Raw genomic sequence first — 21,863 nt, 5'->3', positions numbered from 1 at the left:
CGCTGCAATATTCAAAGGGGTTTTTCAGAATTAGTGAAGATTTTCCAGAGATTCGGCCAAGACGTGTCATGTGACGTCATGACGACGCTCATTCAGCCAAAGCCGTCTTCAATTCATGTGCGTCAAACACGAGTACAGCTAAATGCTCTCATTTACCAACAAACATCATTGTGAAAGATTGCACAAAACTATTTCCTGCGACTGCGATTTCGTGATTCGAGTAGTTTTCCGCAAAAAAACTGTGTTTTTGGCCGCATCAATCACAAAAGAAAACTCTACAAACTCCTGTACGGACTGAGTAATGCTGAAACTATGATAATTCAGAAAGGAAATTTAGGTGACTAGTGCACATCTGGCACATTTTATTTTATTCACATTTTATGCTTCTGTTTGTGAGAAACTGATCAAATCATCAGCTTAGAATTTCCTTCTGAAGTTCATCATGAGTTCATCTCCAGACCAAGAGATAAACATATGGACAAATTCAACATTCCCCAACATGTTATTGTTACTCTTTATAATGCTAATAATCTCAGTAATGTTAATACCAGTGTTGTGTTAGTAATAATGTTAATGTTATTAATGTTATACTCTTAATCATGTCAAAAAATCACAAAATCAGCTCAAATGATCTACAAAAGCCGAGTGTGGGAATGGGGTCTGAATAAAGTCAGAAAGAAGAAGAGTAATGAACACACACACACACACACACACACACATACACACTCTTATACACAGTCACTTAGAGCTCTGAGCTGCAGTACTGATGTGTTCAAAGTCCATTAAAGGAAACGTACACACACACACACACACACACACACACACACACACACACACACACACACACACACACACACACTATGTGAAGCTGAGCATGTATGAAACGTCTAAAGTTCAGTGACCTGAACATTTCTACAGCGGAAACTAAAGGAGACTGAAGAAAATCTGCAAATGTAGTGAAATCTAACCTCCTATCACTGCATGCTGCTGCTGAGTTCTGGACTGTGATTGGTTCAGAAGGTGGTGATTACTTCGCTATAACAGCAGCTCTGACTGTATGTTATCATTTCTATAGTAACAGCTCATTCACAGGGACATTCATACGGTGAATGCTCCCCATAAACGGATTAAACCACGTGTGAACATTCACACACACACACACACACACACACACACACACACACACACACACACACACACACACACACACACACACACACAGCACTCTAAACAAAGCTCTGGAAAAGTACCAAACAGTAAAGTTACTGATGTTATTGTTATTACTGTGTATACTGTAACGTTGCTACTATTAATGTTATTGCTACTTTTAGTATTACAAAAATGACTGCCAGTAACATTAGTGACATTATTAGCATTGCCAACACTAACATTAATAAAAGTAACTGTAACATTACTAATGTTATTGCTAGTAATGTTAGTGTACTGTTTTAGTTATACTAAAGTCATTATTTTTACTGTTAGCATTGTCTGTAATGTTCATTTAGTAAAGTTAAAAATATTAATATTATTATTTGCAATAATGCTAATGCTAATGTAACTGTGTAATGTGAGTAATGATAATAACATTACTGTCACGTGAAGAGACCAAAATCACCACGTCATCTCTTTTTTGAACATTTACATAAAAAAATATAAACTATTATATTATTTTGTTATACATAATGATGGATGAATTTCTATAGAGTAAGAAATATTGTGTATACCGTGTGTGTGTGTGTGTGTGTGTGTGTGGTGAACTCTCAGCTCCTCTGTGTATCGGGTGGTTAGTTAAACTTTAATAGGTGATTGCAAATCTGTCCTTCTCTGACCTTCACTCACACACACACACACACACACACACACACACACACACACACACGCATACACCCACACACACACAGAGAGAGAGAGAGAGAAGCTAAGGTGGACATCTACACACTGCCAGTCAGAGTTTGTTGACACTTTTATAATAATAATAATAATAATAATAATAATAATAATAATAATAATAATAATAATAATAAATGTATAACAGAGAGATTAACAGTATGAAATAAAACACATGGGATTACGCAGTGAGACAGAAAGATTTTCAAATAAATCCAAAATGGTTTATGTTTTAAATTCCTGAAGCTTTCAACTCTCACCATCTTCCCAAATAACGCCTCACTGCTTCTCCTGACAAACTCCATCTACAATCTCCTCTAACAAAAACCTACTTACAATATATATAAAATATATAAACATTTATCCTTTATTTAAATGATCTGGTTCAGTTGCTTAAATTAACTGGGATTTTATTATTATTTCCTTCTTTTAGACAAGAGGATGGAATTATACTGTGATATCTCAGAGTTCAGAGGTCATTCTCATCCATTTTAATCTAATCTCTAATCGAATCTCTTTTACATCAGATGTACTGCAGATTATATTAAATCGTTTCAAAGTTATGAATTTCTTAACATATAATTGTTAACAATTTGAGTTATTTAATTCTGATTTCATGTTTTACTCATGATTACGTTAAAGGTTTTTCACTTATTTCGATGTTTGAGTGATTTTGTTAGTGTCTCTGTTTTATTAAGATGAAATCCAGATTTCAGGTTTATTTGAAATTTTCTCTGAATTTAGATTTCTGTCAGCTGTAGGGAGGAAGTGGCACTCGCTTGTGTCATTGCACTTCCTGTCATGACAGAATTGAGAATCGAAATTGCACTGAATCATTACTTAAGCAGAGACCATCATTTTATTTCTTAAGCATGCAGACACTGTGCTGTGATTGGCTGAGGGCTGCAAGATGAGAATGCACTCGTGTGTGTGTGTGTGTTACCTTGTTGGTGTTATCATGTTTCAGGGTGTTGGTTCACTTAGCCACGTCATGAGCTGAGAGAAACTTTAGAGAAGAACAACAAACGCCCTGAAATAATCTCACAATATTTCACTGTGATTATCTTAAAGTCACAGTACACCTAAACACACACACACGTTTCATTTTTTTTCTACATAAAATGTATCATGAAATAACAAAATGGGTCTTTATTAAAAATTAAATACACAAAACTGTATTAAAATCCAAATCATTTCCAGTGCACATGCTCCACCCTCAGGCTTAAGGCCACGCCCCCTTCCCTGAGTCATGGCCATTACTTCATGGACAAGTTTTTACTAAAATTAGTTTACATTTTTCTTTCTCAATAGCTCTCTATAAAACGCATTTGTGGGCGGGGCTACGCATGAGCCCAGTTCATCATGTGTAAATAAACTCCACAGCACTGGACCAATCACATCCGATATGCAAATTATTACATGGTGTTAAATTATTCCTCATGTCCACCTCTGAATAATGTGAGCTAGTTCACACACCGTTAGTTAACATTTATCTCAAATGACAGATATGAAGCTATTACGGATGGGTGTGTTTCTTAATTTGCATAATCATGCATATTCATAGATCCTGATTTAGGAGTGTGAATGGGTAGAGAAGCTTTGAGGTCATTTTTAGGAAAGTAAGCATTTTATACTTCTTTTTGTCTCTGTCTCTTTCACACACACACACACACACACACACACACACACACACACACAATTTTTCTGCGTTATCACGTCTGTGTTCCACACGTCTGAAAATAACCACAAGTGTCACATAGAAAAGAAGAAAAGAGTACAGTGTGTGAACGTGAGTCAGAGCCACAGACAGTCCAAGTCCCCTGTCCCAACATCCTCCTGCACACACACACACACACACACACACACACACACACACACACACACACACACACACACACATCAGAAATTAAAGGAACAATTCACACACATTTTAACACACACAGCACTCTGGTGTGTATTATAGTTAAATTAAGATGTGTGTGTGTACATTCATTTATATTATGCCAAATGATTCAAGCCACTAAAATGTGAATAAATCACAAATTTGGATCTCTTCATTATGTACTCGATATGTAATCGTTTCAAATAAATTTTCACACCATGTCACATTGATACACAGAATAAAATGAATCTTTGGCTTAATGATGAACTCTGACCTCCAGACCCTGTCTAATTAAATTAATTACAAATAAATATGTCTGATTTCTTAACGTTAAGGCATTTAAACTCTACAGCGCAGTGCATTAATCCGCCAAATAAAGGAGAATATTTTGGTGTAATTCTATCCCGATATCTAACTCTGTATCTACACGCTGTTATTGCCACTCACTTTTAATCAAACATCACTTTGTTGTTATTTGTGTAATTAACAGATGCATTAATGAGAGAGATGAAAATAAATGTAATTAAACATTTATGCGCTGCTCAGGACATTCGGCCTAACGAAGCTCCCTTGTGAATTTACAAACCCGCCTCTGACTGTGCGAGCGTGTGTTCAGCGTCGAGTTTTTCTCCACAAGAAAGCACAAAACGTGGGTGAGAAAAAGGAAACAGATCCGAATGAGTAGTCGGATGTGGTGCGATCACACGCTTCAGAAACCATCTGTATCTCAAAACCAACCACAAAGCCTCAGGAAACCCGAGCAGGAGGAGGAGATGAAGCTCAAAGCGTCGGGTTAGGAGCAGACTTACTCCTCAACAAACACCAAACAAAAAATAACTCAGGTTAACGTTATTATCTTTATATTATATAATATACTCAGTATCTCAGGATGTTATTATCATCACGTTTATACAACATGTTAGGATGTGAGAGAAGGAAGGGAAATTACACACTTCCTGTGTATTCCTACAAAGAACTTACAGCTAGCATGCTAGTTATCTTTAGGTCAGTTATTAATTAAAAGCACTAGCGAGTTCAATAAAAAGCTAGCTATCGATAAACCAGTACGTAACCCTGGTAAAGCACTGCATCAAGCTCCTTTTGAAAAAAAAGCAAACACTCTCACAAGTTAACGATTGGTGGATCGAGTGTAACTTAAGCCCCGCCCAATTTTTTCCCTCCTCCTACTTGAATTTCTTTGCTTCTGTGTTAGTACATCCATGTTAGTTTCCTTCCATGTTAGTACATGATGAGGATGCTAACTCAGCTCACAGAAGGTTATTGCTAGCTATTTAATTACTGAAAACTTGGCAAAAGAATAAATCTGGATATCGTTATAGTTTCTTCATTCGTTTTTTTTTTTTGTTTTTTTTTTGCTGTTGGTTTTGTTCCATTGGAAAAAACAGAGAAAGAAAGTAGACGAAATTAACCAAAAAAATAATTCAATATTTATTTGCCGTATAAACATGTCTCGTGTTGGTTTCCATACAACTGTACAACACATACGGACAATTTCATATCCTTCATAAATCAGAACAAAAAAAAATTCAAATTGCCCCATTACCAAGCCCACTTTATACACATTATATAGATTGCATCTTTAAAAAAATGTATACAGCACATATAAAACAGCTAATCATCAGGTATAGTGAAGCTGTAACACGACGCAGACGCATTGTCAAAAAATCCCTGAAAAAGTCCTCTGTGAGGTAAAATACACACCTTTGTTATTTACTCGTTTTTCTGTTCCTCTCTCGAAACTCAAAACTGACTCGTCCTCGTTCCGTAGCTACAATAAATTTTTACGCAGACATTGAAAGCTTCTGCGACGCTTCTGGCAAAAATACAGATGAAAAATATTTACTGTTACAGAGACACGAACATTCCTCCACAAAGAAGCAGCTTGAAATCAAGGATTTAGATTTAAATAATTAAACAATAAACACAAAGTTCGTACAGGAATCAGTTTCAATCCTTACGGTGGTGTGAGACTCGAGTCGGGGCGAGGCAGGGGCTAGGAAAATATCATAAACCGGTGCAATTCTCACATTTTATTTTAAAATAAAAATGACATGATTTAAACACATTTGCTTATTATTTAAATTAAAAGTTTTGGTGCTAGTTTTTGGTATTAGCATGTCTACTATAATGCTGGCAAATGAGTTAGCCACAAAATAACATTGTATTAAACAGGTTAAAACATTACATACATTTATACAATGCTAGTTGGTTTGTAAGCATTTGTACTGTAATGTTAATTAACGTGTAACATTAAACAGGCTAAAGCATTACGTATACAGTATTAGTTTGTGTGCTAGCATGCTTATTATATGCTAGTTTGTGTATAAGTTCAGTAGCAGTACAGTAAACAGGCTAAAACATTAGCATGTGTATTAGAATAGTATTTAGTGTCTTAGCATGTTTACACACAATGCTAAAGCTTTTTTTTTATTAATACTAGGGAAAAAGGCAACAGTCATTTTTATGATCCTTTGGCACATTTTGCATTGTTGTGCTAATTTTTTAGAACAGAAAGGAAGCAGGAGCTGAGTGCTAATACTGACTCGATTAACTTTATTTCAGACCTCAGAGGGTTGCTGTAATTTTATTTAGTGTTGTTTAGCTGTTTTTATTTCTAGTCGTGGCAATTTTTTTCTCCCTTGTTGGTTAATCTTTTTTTATTTAGAATCATTCTCTCATTATTATTGATCATTACAATAGAACGTCTGCTAGGCCATTACTGATTAGGATTACTGATTTTTTTTTGTATGAGGAATCACACCGGTTTTAAATTAAATAATAAAAAAAAAAATCCCACTTCAGCCTGTCTCGAGTCTCGAACCTCATTTTTCCTTATTGTTATTGGCCGCCAACTTCCTAACAGATAAAAAGTCATTTCAAGCATGAGAAATGGTCCTCCTCGTTAATTATTCATGAGGAGACAGTTGCATATCTGCATAAAATATAGATTTATATATTCATATTTATTATAGATATATTAGATATATTGAAATACATTGAAAAAAGGCCACAGGAATATCAATATTGAGATTTGTGGGGTTTAGAAACAGAACTGGATGCAATCTAATACTAAACAAAAAATAATAATAAATCAGTTATTAGCAATGATGACGTGATGAATTTATATTGTGTGATGTCTGGTCATGTGCTGATATTTCGGTGAGTTTTCATATTGCAATATTGTGATATGTTCCTGTTAGCAAAAATCAAGTCAACTCATAACAATCTAATGTGGTAATTCATGTTAGAAATTTTGGTCATGTTTTGTGCTACAGTAGCTTAGTGTAATTGAATAACTTTTGATGAGTGCAAATAACTTTTGCTCAAAACTGTAGCTAAAAGATGCTAACTTATTCATGTTCGTATTCCTCAGACTGAGCGACAATCTTGTCCACTGCTGCGGTTTTTAAACTCTCAGTGAACAGAATTATGGGACTCCCTTTTCAGAAAAGACAGAAGTCTGAACGTGGCTGTATTTTGGTGCATCCTCAATAACAAAACATGTTTTAATATTGTGATATATCTCATAACCGATTATCAGCACACGCCAAGGTTAACTTCGGGAAGTAAAGTTCCCTCAGTTCTGAAGCAGGATTGAGAAATTCACTGTACGTTTTAGTGTGAAATTGTGAAATACTTGTACAAAAGAGGAATTAAAAACCCGAGGTGTTTTTTTTTTCTTTTTTCAACTGTATAAAATACTGCAAAGTTGGTTTGGATAATATTGCAGAAGTAACAAATACAACCTCGACTGACCCGTTAGAGACCATTAGCTGTCATTATTACTACATATTGATTCCTTTAAAAATGAACACTTTTATTTTAATAAGTTTATGACGATTTCTAAAGTGAGATACAAATAAGTACTGAACAGTCAGAATAAGAAAGAATTAAAAAAAAGGTTATATAAGGCCGGTTAAAGCGATCCTGTGAACTCGTACATGTCCCTTTGACTCCGATCGAATGTTTCTTCCTGCAGAAACGCTCTCGCTACACACTTTCTGTCGTCCCGTTAACACAGGAGCGACAAGAGTAGTTAAAAAAACGATCCTAAACACTCGTTTACCAGCAACGTCACTTCGGGTAAAGCACACACTCAAATACGTCAGGTTCTGATACGGTATATTAACGAGAGCCAAGGCCTGAGCGTGAGTCAATAAAGAAATAAACACGTTCATTAGGAAGAAAGTGAGGAAGTTCGTTAAGAGCCATTTGTTAACAACCTTAACAACCTCAAAATGTCTCTTTTTATTTGTGTACCAGTTTCAAGTGCCATAAGAGTAAAATGCTTCCTCTGTGCAAAGCGCATTAGGTCAAAACATAGGAACAAAACAAGAAATTTCCCGTGAACAAACAGACACGTTGTAATTATTGGTCAGATACAATCAGGAATTTTTAGAAACTGTAGCTGTTGGTCGAGATGTATGGCATTTGAATCTTGTTTTGTGTTTGTCTTTGTTTTTTTGTTGTTTTTTTAATCCCAAACCCTACATTTAGTAGAGCGAATTTTCTTTCTCGAGATCCTGTTTTTTTTTTTTTTTTTTAAATTAAATTAAAAAATAAGAAATTCCAGATTGGCACCCATCATTCCAGGACAGGAAGTTTGTTGTTGTAAAAACTTGATGACAAATCAGTTTCTGTTGTTTTTGTCTGGTTTCATTTGGTCTCTTGTTTCCTCTTTATTTAAAAAAAAAAAAAAAAAAAAAAAAAAAAAAAAAAGAGAACAGTCCATTTCAGAAAGGCAAGAAAAGCTGCCGTGATGGCCCAAACTGTGTTTCCGTGGTTCTGCTTTCACAATCAATTTTCCGGGCAATTTCTACGATTCAACGTTGCCCGAATTGCGTTTTTCTAAAGTTTCTCCTGGAGGCAAAAATGTCTATTTTGGCGTGTTTTCACGTTGACTCGAGCGTATCGAGCTGGAACACGTTGTGATTGGTGGGCGTAGTGAAGAACAGCTGATCCTTGGGCGATCGGTTGTCGCAAGTTGGGCTGTTTAAACCCAGAGTCCGCTCGAAGTCCAGCAGCTGCCCCATGAAGTTAAAGTTGGGCGAGATGTTGGATTTTTTGCGCTTGACGAAATCATAAGCATCGTTTAGACTCAGGTTGAGTTTTTGCATGAGATACGCCACCGTCACCGTGACTGAGCGACTAATCCCCGCCAGGCAGTGCACCAAGATACCACACTTCTTAGAGCGTGCTTCATCTGGAACAGGAACAAAAGCGACACGAAAGAGTTAAAGAAGTCTTTTTTTAAACTCTAATAAAATAACAAAATCTTTTGTTTCCATTAAACTGGTGGTTACACCCCTAGAAAAAATACATCACAACACAATCAAACCTCAAGTAAGCTGTGAAGCAGGAAACTACATTTTTAGAAAGCGCTGGAAAAGAAAATCAAACACCAATAAAAGGCAATTACAGACTGAATATGATTAATAATTAAACATAAATCAGGAACAAGGACGATGACCATCAAATATATAAAAAATAATAATTTTTTTAAATAATTATATCTTACAATTTTACATTTAACTGAACATTATATTCTTAAAACATCTTAAAAGCATTTTTTGATGCTTTGTCTAAAAGGTTTACATGTATAATTTTTAAATGTTTTACGTTTTACACGTGAATCACGTCAGAAGCGACTTTATAAATGAAGAACTGAGAGGGTAATTATAACCTGCTGAACTGAACAGAATTCACGATACACTTATTATAATCTTCTGCTGGTTTATAAGGAACAGGAAATGTCTTAATATGATAACGAGTTACAGCGTAAACACACATACACACACACACACATTCTTACACACAGGAACACATTAAACAACCTTCAAACACAAAACCATTCTATTTATTACAAGCTATAAAGTCTACATGTTAAATTATTAGGTGGTTTTAAGGCGCTTTTTGTTTTTAGAGGATCAGGATTAGGAGATAGGGAGTAGGGTTTGGGAAGTAGGGGATAGGGATAGGGAATAGGGGATAGGAAATGGGAGTAGGGAAAAAGCAATATGGTTTCATTTCAGACTCTGAGCTTAAATCAGTTAGAGAAAATTAATGTAAACACACACACAAACACACACACACAGAGATTGAGGTTACAAATCTCATTTTTCAAAAATAATAGTGGTCATGGAGTGTGTGTGTGTGTGTGTGTGTATAACGGGATGTTCTGGTGTGTTAGCGTGTGGTTCCTCTCTTTATTCAGAACCACAGGGTGATATTAACCTACGATCTTACTTCCTGTTTTTGTTTACTGTGTTTCAGACTGACCACAATACCTGTGGCATTTACAATTCAGAAGGATATGTAAAAAAAAAAAAATATCAGTCTCAAAGCTATTTCCTGTCTGAGTTGCTGACCTGGTTCACCACTTCCTGTTCCCTGCAAACTGCATTGCATTATGGGTACTTGGTATTTGAGTTGCTCAACAGATTTGTTTCAGAATTATTCGTTAGCCACTAGATCTTCAGGAGACACAGAATTGACCACAATTCCCGCCTCCAATGCCACGGTAACCAATCAGACCACAGTCCCCACCCCCTATGCCATGGTAACCAATCAGACCGCAGTTCCCGCCCCAGTGCCACTGTAACCAATCAGATCACAATTCCCACCCCCAGTGCCACTGTAACCAATCAGACCACAGTTCCTGCCCCCAGTGCCACTGTAACCAATCAGACCACAGTTCCCACCCCCAGTGCCACTGTAACAATCCACAGTTCCCGCCCTCAATGCCACTGTAACCAATCAGACCACAGTTCCCGCCCCAGTGCCACTGTAACCAATCAGACCACAGTTCCCACCCCCAGTGCCACTGTAACCAATCAGACCACAGTTCCCACCCCCAGTGCCACTGTAACCAATCCGATCACAGTTCCCGCCCTCAATGCCACTGTAACCAATCAGACCACAGTTCCCGCCCCCAGTGCCACTGTAACCAATCCGATCACAGTTCCCGCCCCCAGTGCCACTGTAACCAATCAGACCACAGTTCCCGCCCCCAGTGCCACTGTAACCAATCAGACCACAGTTCCCGCCCCAGTCCAATCAGACCACATCCTATGCTAATGACAATTATGCTAACAATTACTTTAATACTTTTAACAGTATGGGTTCATTTAGTTGAATATTCTAGCTAATGAAGGTCTCTGTTAGCCTGTTAGTGAGGTTTAAATGTCAGCATGTCAGCGGTGTGTAGCGATAATAACTGTGTGTGAATGTAAAGGCCAGACTGTCTCTTACTGAATAAAGCTCCTGAAAGTGTAATTGTAGATGAAAGCGTGGCTCTGAGCGGAAGGAAATGAGTGAAGTGGCATTTCCTGAAAAACACAGCGCACAAAAAAAGCGCAGAGTCACAGCGGTGCAGTTCATCGCCATGGAGACGCTACATGTACGCTTCTTAATTGGACGAAGGGCATGAAGTAGCTAAATTACTTTCCTCTAATCAACTATCCACATTTACACACTCAGTGTCTCAGCGCTAATCCACTACAAAGAAAAATCCCAAGTGTGTACCATTTACTGGAAAAAACCCAAAACAATACAATCAAATAAAAACTTAGGCAACAATTTCCACCAAAAATCATTAATGTCGATTAGAAGAAAAAAAAATCCCCCAACCTCCTACCCCCCAAAAAACATGAACACAAACAAACAAACAAAAATCCTCAAACATGTAGCAAAGATAATTTCTATAATTATCTCAAATTATATATTTCTAAAATTACCATTAAAAATTCAATTAAAAAAATAATAAAAAATGAATAAACAAGCAAACAAAAAAAACAAAACAAATGTGGAGCATCTACTGAAAAACTCACTTAAAAAGATAATAATTAAAACAAAGATTTTTAAATTGCATAATTTGAAGAAAATATTTTTTAGAAAATAAATGTTTAAAATAAAATAAAAAACACAAAAAATTAATAATCCAGAAGACAACATTTTCCATACCTACAATTTCCTTAAAGTTTTTTATTTTTACCAAACTACAGATTTCTGGAAATCCTCGCTTTTACCGTTGGTTCAGATCTTTAATTAAAATCTGAGGCTGTGGATAAACACACGCAGGTTTTTATGCTCAGATAATCTTATAATCTGTATAATCTTTAATTTGATCTTTTTTTTAATCTCTGTTAAAGCCTCGTGTATCTTTTTTTCCTGTTTGATGCGAGTGATCAGGTGATCGACGCCGATGTTAATCAATAACTCCACTTCCTGTGGTTGGAAATTTTCAACTGCAGTTTCATGAGGTCACAATTTTCCACACGGCTTTTCGTCCCAAAGAACTCAAACTAAACACGTGTTTATGTTTAAAAGTACATGTATTAGCTCTTTAGCTAGAATTTATTTATTTCCTGCCTTTGTCTATTAATTTAAATTTACATAATTGTACAAAATAATGATAAAATCCTCAAAATTTACCCCTGGAAACATTCTCATCAGACAAATGTAGAATAAAAATGATACAACCTCCAAACATGCTTTAAAAATATATAATGAAAATATTATCATCAATATTTCTATTAATAAACACTATCGCAAATCTGAAGTTAAAAACAACTAATCAGAATATTTCCTACAATTCTAATTAAACTGAACCATTAAAATGACTTCAAAAGTACAAGCAAAACCACTTTAATGCAGGATTTATAATAATAAATATAATCATCTCCCTATAACAAAAACATTCCTAAACACACCAAAACTTCACCATGAGAAAATCACACATTTTTAACCACTAAACTATTTTGTATTTAAAAAGTACTTTCATCTCACTATAAAGTAAACAGAATCCTGTGATGAAATGTGATTTAATGTTAAAAACATTCTTAGTGACAACGTAAATATTCCACACCAACAACTTTCTATTATTAGAACAAATAAATAAATAAATACATTTCCTCACCACAAAAACACAGCAGTGATTCATTACTAGTCATACTGCACACTTAAAAAAAAAAAAAAAAAAAAATAGATTCATATTTATCTCAAGAAAGGGAAAATCACCAAATTTTTCTCATTCTTTAGTGATAAGATAAATAAAGAATTAGGAGAAACATTAGGTGAAGGTAAAACATTCTTACCGATGAAGGAGATGGCCTCGGGGAAGAACTGCGACAGGTTCTGGCTCCAGTGATCCGAGATGGGAATCTGTTTGTACTTGAATTCTCCGTCGTGCTCGAACATGTTGGGCAGGTTGGGTGTCACGTTCAGAATGTACTTGATGTTGTATTTGCCGAGGATGTCCAGGTTGGTGGAGTCTTTAGCGCAGCCTAAGTACAGATAGGGCAGGATTTGGACCGGGAACGCAGGCTGGTTGCTAGGTAACGGGCTGCCGTCCGACTCGGTGGCGCTGCTCGGCTCACGATCCGATTCTCCGTCCGAGCCGTCGGAGCTGATCTTTAATCCGCTCAGACCCAGAACCGAGACGGGAGGAGAGCTGCTCGGGCACGACGAGTCCAGGTTGGTCTCGCAGTGCTCTGGGTACTCCGTCTGAAACTTATTAAACCCTCCTGAAACAAACAAACAAACGATATTAAAAACGTTTTCAACAAACAAACAAGAAACAACTTCAAATATTTTACATTTGATCAATTGTACGTTAGTTTGATTTCAAGGAACAGGTGTGTAGCAAAAATGCTCAAAAATCACCCCCCCACACACACAAAACAAACAAACAAACAACACAAAAACAACTAACCAAAACAAACCCCCACTGAAACAACAACAATTTCATATTTTGTACAAGTAATTCATAATAAAGCTTTCTCTAAAGTCTCTATTTGAGAATCTATTTTGGTGTTAATTAAAAATATGAGAAGTAAAATAGGTCTGTTGATGCAAAAACTGTTAATAATATTTCATTATTAAACTATAAAAACCTCACAATATTCTAATATACAGCTGATGTAAATGACACGTACAGAAAAAAACATGAATGACACGAGTTTGGTAAAAAATAAACACATAATGCTGATTTGTATCACGAAATAGAAATAAAGAAAAAGTGGAAAATAAACGATGACTCGATTTTCCAACCAATGTGCTAAAATAATAGAAATAGAAATTCCATCATACCATTTGCTACGATGTTATATTACATATACTCACATGTGGCGCATATTTATATTTCATACCTGGAATTAAATAAAAAAAAGCTATAAATGTATAAATGATAAAGAAAGGGAAAGTTTTGGTGAGAAGTTAAACATCATGGAGACGTAAAGTTTAACACTCGATGTTAATGTTTATTGTATAAAATCCTCATGAAACAGTCACGAGGCTAATTCTGTAAATGAAACTATTGGCTAGAACTGTGTAGCTGACGCTACAGATGCTAATGCTAACAGCTTATAGCTAACAGAGCACAGTTCTCATATTATGATGTAGCGTAAAAAAAACAAACCGGAGAGATGACTCTGCATCACATTTACACTTTCCCCTGAAACTCATTCAAAGCTCAAACAAGAAGAAACGCAAACAGGCTCCAAAACCAACTCTCTGCTAACACGCTAACATGCGAACATGCTAACACGCCAACATACAACATGTTTACATTCGTCTACAACATGTTAAATGATCTTGAAACAAAGTAAAATAACAAAATAGTTTAATTAAAAAGAAGGAAGATATTTAACAGGTTTATGTTTTATTCAGATTAAACATGGCTGTAATTATCACTCGCTCGCTCACAGAACACTCGCTAAACGCTCGTTAAATGCTCACTAAACACTCGCTGAACGCTTATTAACAGTGTATATCAATTTATTTAATCAGTTATTAACATCAACACTACACACTACACACTCACACACACTACACATGTTATAACAGTTAATAACGTTAAATGCAGTTTATTGAGATTTATATAGAATTTATTACATTAAAATATTGTCATGCTTTTGTGAATAAACACACAGATCACGTCTTACAGGTCCATACACGTGTGTGTAATATCGTTTAAAAGTGTGTGGAAATCCCTGAGCTTCACTTTCTCTTCCTCCTTCATTCATGAAATACGATCCCTCTCTCTCTCCCCTCCCCCCCTCTCTCTCCCTTCGTCATTCTCTCTCTCGATCTGTCTCTCCCTCTGTCTCTCTCTCCCTGTCGTTCTCTCTCTCTCTCTCTCTCTCTCTCTCTCTCTCTCTCTCTCTCTCAGCTGAACGAGGACAACATGGCGGCTCGGGTTTGAGGAAATTCATTGAAAAAAAAAAAAAAACAGTGCTGTGTTTCTGACTCCATTAAAAAAAAATTCCTCGCGTCTCAGACATGTAATAAAATTCCGGGTCAGAAATCTCTTCAGCAAACACGACTCGAACATTCACAAAAACTGTCAGAAAATACACGAGCTGTTAAAACAGAGAGGTTTAAAAGTTAAGGGTGATGAAGGTCGAGTGAGGAGAGAGAAGTCAGGATCAGAGTCATCCCGCTGCTGTAAAATATGTATATAATGTACACAATAAAAGTCCTGTTTTACACGTCTGTTATTCCCGATCCCGAGCTTTAGGGTAGGTTTAGGAAACAAAAAGTCAGAGTATCACAGATAGGAAATATAAATCAGTGATAGTCCATTTAAGCTTTTATATTTGTAATGTTTTCAAACTGTAAGATAGAAAAGAGCCTGTATTATTATTATTATTATTATTATTATGGGACAGGCTGAAGTCCCAGATACACACAGGAAGTGATTTAAACATTAGGAAATGTTAATAAAAAAATATCTGAAGGTAATAATGTAAAGTACAGTAAGTAAATATGATTAATAAAGCGAAAGTAAAGCAGCGAGAGTCGAAGTGATGAAGACTGAAGTAAACATACAGATTAAAACTCGGTCTGAACGGAGTGAAGCTTTTACTCAGTAAACTCCAGTGTTGGATTAACACCTACAGTGTTTACTCGTGTCCAGCACGACACAAATGAACACTGAAACACTGAATACACAACACTCGAGGTGTTACATTTTCAAATCCGGCTTCTGGAACATCTCAGATCTCAGCTCGGTCCCGGAGACGTGATGGATAGAGTCCATCTCCTCTTTGTGATCTTTTATTTTAGTTTTTTAATTCTGTAAAGTTCTCTGAATTGTCCTTGTGTGTTTGTGTGTGTGTGTGTGTGTGAAACGTGTTTTTCATAAATAAACTCACCGTAACACACTACTGTACCCTGCGTGTCCTGTTCAGGGTTTAATCTGCGTTACTTAAAGTGGAATTTTAACAGAGTCGGTAAACACGGCTGGTTTTGTCTAGAGAATGTGAAGACAGCCTCGAGAATAAAACTGTCTCTGTCTCATCACCTCTATGCGTTACACACACACACACACCTGATTCTTCAGGTACGAGACCTGATGTGTGTGTGTGAGTGTGAGTGAGAGAGAGAGTGAGAGAGAGAGAGAGAGAGAGAGAGAGAGAGAGAGAGAGAGATTAAATGAAGGTCGGTCGTTCTGGGTCTTATGCTCTGTGTGTGTGTGTGTGTGTGTGTGGGTGATGTGGGAGTGTGTGTGTGTGTGTTGCTCTTACCCTCCAGGTAGTAGGCCTTACAGCCGTCTTCCCGGAGTCTGTGCATGAGGAGCCCGAGCACCGAGCCCGCACTCCCCGCACCAGCCGCCCCGCTCTCCCCGCTCTCATCATACAGCAGCACGGTGTCGCTCTTGCATCGGCGGATGAAGCGCTCCTTGTCCGCGTCGTTGGGGATGACGGAGCGGATGGGCAGGTTGCCTTTGCGCAGGCGGCGGAGCATGAGGCCCGGGATGGCGAGGTGGATGGCGGACTCGATGTGAGAGGACTCGTAAAGCTCGTGAGAGCGGCAGTCGAGCAGGAGTAGGGAGTTGAGTCCGGACTCCAGCTCGTCCTGCAGCCATGCCGCACTTTTCCCCCACATCAGGGCTGCTGCTGGGGCATCGGGGTGGTGGTGGTGGTGATGTAGGTGATGTTGGAGGGAACCGAATTCTAATCACGGGGGGTAAAGAAACCAACATGCGCCCTGAGAAGCTCCGGGCACGCGCTCTTCAAAACCAAACAAAATTTCCCAAACAGATCAAAGCATCCGAGTAGTTCAATCACCACAAAGTAGCGCGCTCGCTCGCTCGCGCTCTCTCTCTCTCTCTCACACACACACACACACACTCTATCTATCACACACTCGCTCACTCACTAACACACACACACACACACCGAGCGCGCGAGATCACGAAAATCCTAATCACACTACACTTTTCCTCCAGCTCGAAGCGCGTTCACGTTAATCTCCACGAGAGAAGAAAGCACATCCGGTCAATGCGCGAGCTCGCCGTGTTTTCACACGTTTTAGTGAAGAAGCTCGCCGTGTTCCTTTTCCTCTCCGCTACTCAGTTCTTTCTTTTCTTTTCCTTTTTTTTCTTTTTTTTTTCTTCACAGCCCCGCACTTTGACAGGCTGTAATAAGCAGCAGGAGGAGGAGGAAGAGGAGGAGGAGGAAGAGGAGGAGCGCTTCGGCTTAAAGATGCAGTGCACTCACTTTCCTCACCATTCACTAACACTCTAACACACACACACACACACTCGAACACACACACTAACACTCCAACACACTTTCTAACACACACACACACACACATACTGCAGAGAGAGATATTTCTGAATGCGTGAAGAGAAAATCTTTCAGCCTTCTACAGCCGTCATCGAGGAACACGAACACGCACACACACACACACACACACACACACACAGAGAGAGAAAGTTTATCCGGTTTATTTATTTTTTTTGCTTTAACACACACACTGAAGCTGAACATCTGATTTTAATTCTTTACGTTTCCTTTCATGTGTCTCATATTTTCCAGTGTGTGTGTGTGTGTGTGTGTGTGTGTGTGTGTGTGTGTGTAGCTGGTGTTCAGCTGATCTCAGCTCATTTCCCAAAGAACAAAAATTTAACAGAAATATAAAATAACATTTTATTTTTAAAAAAAGAAATTTTAAAGAAATCTTTCTTAGTGATGGAGAGAATTTCTTATTCACTTATCTCTAACGTCTGTTTTTAATAGAATAAAATATTTGCTAAATTCACAAACACATTTCAGCCAAAACTCTTTCAGTGACATTTAATTTCATTTTACACTAATTAATTAATTTTTTGTTTGACAGAAATGCAACTTAATTTTAAAAATGTAACATTAGAACAACATTAATTTTATAATTGTGTTATAATAATATTATGTAACTAATAAAATTAACTCATTTATAATCATATATATATATATATATATATATATATATATATATATATATATATATATATATATATATATATATATAGTAAAGGTACTATACTATACGTCACAATACGAGGAGGCAACTGGGCGCTGATTTTTTTTAAACTAATTTTTATTTTTATTTTTTTTAAATCAGTTAAAAACGTGACTGCGTGTTTTGCTGCTAAATATTGTGATAATATACAGTAACTGGAAATGATCTCTCACACTGTCGGGTCAAAATGTTTTACATAAAATAATACATTTATATAAAATGATCAGTTCCTTCAGAGAAAACACTTTCCGAAAATAAAAATATGATATAATGATGTTAATTTGTATATACTTTACTTTCAGTTTCAGTTTTGATCAGAGAGGTTTACACCTGCACAGGGCTTTAATATTCAGCTTTAAAAGTCAGGGTTGTATCTGTGCTTCAGTCTCGTAGTGTGTGTGAGTGTATGTGAGTGAGTGAGAGTGTGTGTGTGTGTGTGAGAGAGTGAGAGAGTGTGTGTGTGTGTATGTATGTGAGTGACTGTGTGAGTGTATGTGAGTGAGTGTGAGAGAGTGTGCGTGTGTGTGTGAGAGCATGTGCGAGAGTGTGTGAGAGAGTGTGTGAGCGTGTGAGAAAGTGTGTGAGAGTAGTGTGTGTGTGTGTGTGCGTGTGTGTGTGAGAGAGTGTGTGCATGCGTGTGTGTTTTCTTCAGTAGTGTCTGGACTGTGAAAGTCTCAGCTATAAATGTGAATAAAGAAGAAGGAAGTTGTGATTTCACTGCAGCTGTCCACGCTGTACACAAAGGCCTTTTATTCGTCCGGATGAATTACAGATCCTCCAAACTGTCAGCCATTGTGTCTCCGTCTCTTATCTTCATATAAAGGCCCTTCATCTTCAACAACACATCGGTTCCACTCTCCGAAACTCGGAGAACCACACAAAACGCATTCAAGACCAACTCATATTTCTTCCATTTTTAAACCTCTGTGGAATTTTATAATTAATAAACAACACAAATATAAATCAGCACTGATGTTCCACATAGAACACGCGCTACAGACGTCGCGCTACAGTCGTCACGCGACGTTCCACATAGAACACGCGCTACAGACGTCACGTGACGTTCCACATGGAACACGTGCTACAGATGTCACGCAACGTTCCACATAGAACATGCGCTACAGATGTCACGCGACGTTCCACATAGAACATGCGCTACAGATGTCACGCGACGTTCCACATAGAACATGCGCTACAGATGTGACGCGACATTCCACATAGAACATGCGCTACAGACGTCGCGCTACAGTCGTCACGCGACATTCCACATAGAACACACGCTCTACAGTCGTCACGTGACGTTCCACATAGAATACACGTTACAGTCGTCACGTGACGTTCCACATAGAACACGCACTACAGTCGTCACGTGACGTTCCACATAGAACACGCTCTACAGTCGTCACGTGACGTTCCACATAGAACACACGCTCTACAGTCGTCACGTGACGTTCCACATAGAATACACGTTACAGTCGTCACGTGACGTTCCACATAGAACACGCACTACAGTCGTCACGTGACGTTCCACATAGAACACGCTCTACAGATGTCACGTGACGTTCCACATGGAACACGTGCTACAGATGTCACGCAACGTTCCACATAGAACACGCGCTACAGATGTCACGCGACGTTCCACATAGAACATGCGCTACAGATGTCACGCGACATTCCACATAGAACATGCGCTACAGATGTCACGCGACATTCCACATAGAACATGCGCTACAGACGTCGCGCTACAGACGTCACGCGACATTCCACATAGAACACACGCTCTACAGTCGTCACGTGACGTTCCACATAGAATACACGTTACAGTCGTCACGTGACGTTCCACATAGAACACGCACTACAGTCGTCACGTGACGTTCCACATAGAACACGCTCTACAGTCGTCACGTGACGTTCCACATAGAACACATACTACAGTCATCACGTGACGTTCCACATAGAACACGCGCTACAGTCGTCACGTGACGTTCCACATAGAACACGCGCTACAGTCATCACGTGATGTTCCACATAGAACACGCGCTACAGTCCTCACGTGATGTTCCATTTAAGGGGAAATTTAAAGGTCGCGGTTCAACAGTGACGAGAAACTGACAAGACCATACACACGTAACAATAATTAAAGAAAAAAAGTCAACTGGTCTTAGAAAAGGTCATTTGTTTTTTGCAGGTTCCCCCTTAAAGGTTCTATTTAAAAAATAGTAACAGAGGATTTCCTATAGACCAAGCTAGAACCATAGAACTGGGTTCTTTGTTCCAGAGAGTTCCAGAAAGAACCCTTTCAGAAAAGGTTCCAAGTCCAGTAGAGTCCCTTTAAAGAAAAGTTCCACTCAGAACCTTATTTGCTACAAGGATCTAAAAAAAGTCAAAACCATCAGATATTTATACAGGCCTAAAAGGCAGTTCTAAAGGAAGTGACGTAACATGTGGGTTCTAGCTGTCATGAGTTCCAGAGATTGTGAGGAAACAACAGGAAGCCTTCAGTGTGCACTTCGTCCTGTCCTTCAGAGGCTTCTTCACACAGTGTTCTACAGAGAACCATCAAACACCTAAAGAACCCTTGAGGAACTCAGTTTTCTGTTTATGTGATGATCTAATGTGTAATGTGGACAAATTTGAATGAACATGCCTTGCATTGGGGGTTAGGGGGGGGGTCATGCTGTGTGTTTATGTTATGTATGTGCACACTGTGTGTCCCCATATCTGTAAAGTTTGTGTGTGTGTGTATGATGTCATCATCACATGGTAGATGGAGGATGTTTAAATTTAATTTCCTGTTGGACTGAAGTGTCACGAAAAGTCAATATCTTTATCACACACCTAAACTCTCTAGAGTGTGTACACACCTCTCACAAGGTAAATGTGCTCATATTACACGCACACACACACACACACACACACACACACACACACACACACACACACACAGAGTACAGCAAATGATTGTAACTCAAACAATCCAGAGATGAATCCTCTGACCCGTTTAGATGTTTAGTGAAATTACTAAAAATTATTTCTCAGATCAGATTTCTGTGACTTTTTATCTGCATCATCTATTCCGATTATTTATTATAACTACGTATATTGATTTTTATATTGATTATTTGGATAAGTATTTAGTCAGATGATTTATACTGATTCACTTGATTAACAATACCGATTATTTATTGCAATTATTTACACTGATTTATTCTGATAATTTCTGTGTAAATCTGAACTGTTGGATTGTAAAAACGACCCGAAGTGAACAGTGTGTAATTAAAATAACACCGTGTGGACGTTAGCTTAGCAATACGTGGAATAACATTAGCTAGTTAAACACGGCACTGTTTTTCTCCTGTTCGTATTCATGTCACATCTCATGATAGAGTCAGCAGCCAATCAAAGCTCTTCTCGCATCAGATTCCAGCATGATTAGCATGTCAAGTGACGTGGCATCTGGGAAACATGACTCAAATGATGTGTTTAGGGATTAAAGTCTTTATGAACTGAAATTGGCAACGCCCACAATCCGTTCATCCTCATCGACACGGTGTCAGTCTCTAACCCGGATCCATTATACAAACTAAACCCAGCAGTATGTAACGCTGCATGACGACGCAGTGAGGAAATCAGAACCAGTGTTATAATAGTTATAATTAGACCTCAGTGTAAAGAGGGAAAGTGATGTTTTACACGAGTCTGAGAGATTTCTCAGAACATCTCCACTTTTAAACTTTTCTCAAACACTCATTACTGTAGCAGGAATTAATCACATAATTAATAT

At 37.8% G+C, this 21,863-nt stretch overlaps 1 protein-coding gene across 1 annotated transcript; it reads right to left on the bottom strand.

The window, feature by feature from the left end:
- Window positions 1–5,194: 5,194 nt before the first annotated feature.
- dusp7 (dual specificity phosphatase 7) lies at window positions 5,195–17,465 on the bottom strand. The gene is made up of 3 exons (XM_017450254.3): window positions 16,318–17,465; window positions 12,886–13,314; window positions 5,195–8,993 (listed from the first exon to the last, which is right to left on the bottom strand). The coding sequence occupies exons 1-3, from the start codon at window positions 16,676–16,678 to the stop codon at window positions 8,683–8,685; spliced, it is 1,101 nt and encodes a 366-aa protein (XP_017305743.1). The 5' UTR covers window positions 16,679–17,465; the 3' UTR covers window positions 5,195–8,682.
- Between the last annotated feature and the right edge of the window lie 4,398 nt (window positions 17,466–21,863).

This window comes from Ictalurus punctatus, chromosome 21 (genome assembly GCF_001660625.3).
Source record: "Ictalurus punctatus breed USDA103 chromosome 21, Coco_2.0, whole genome shotgun sequence".
NCBI classification, from domain to species: Eukaryota; Metazoa; Chordata; class Actinopteri; order Siluriformes; family Ictaluridae; genus Ictalurus; species Ictalurus punctatus.
The sequence above is the reverse complement of the archived record's forward strand: the minus strand, read 5'-3'. Positions and strand labels throughout refer to the sequence as shown.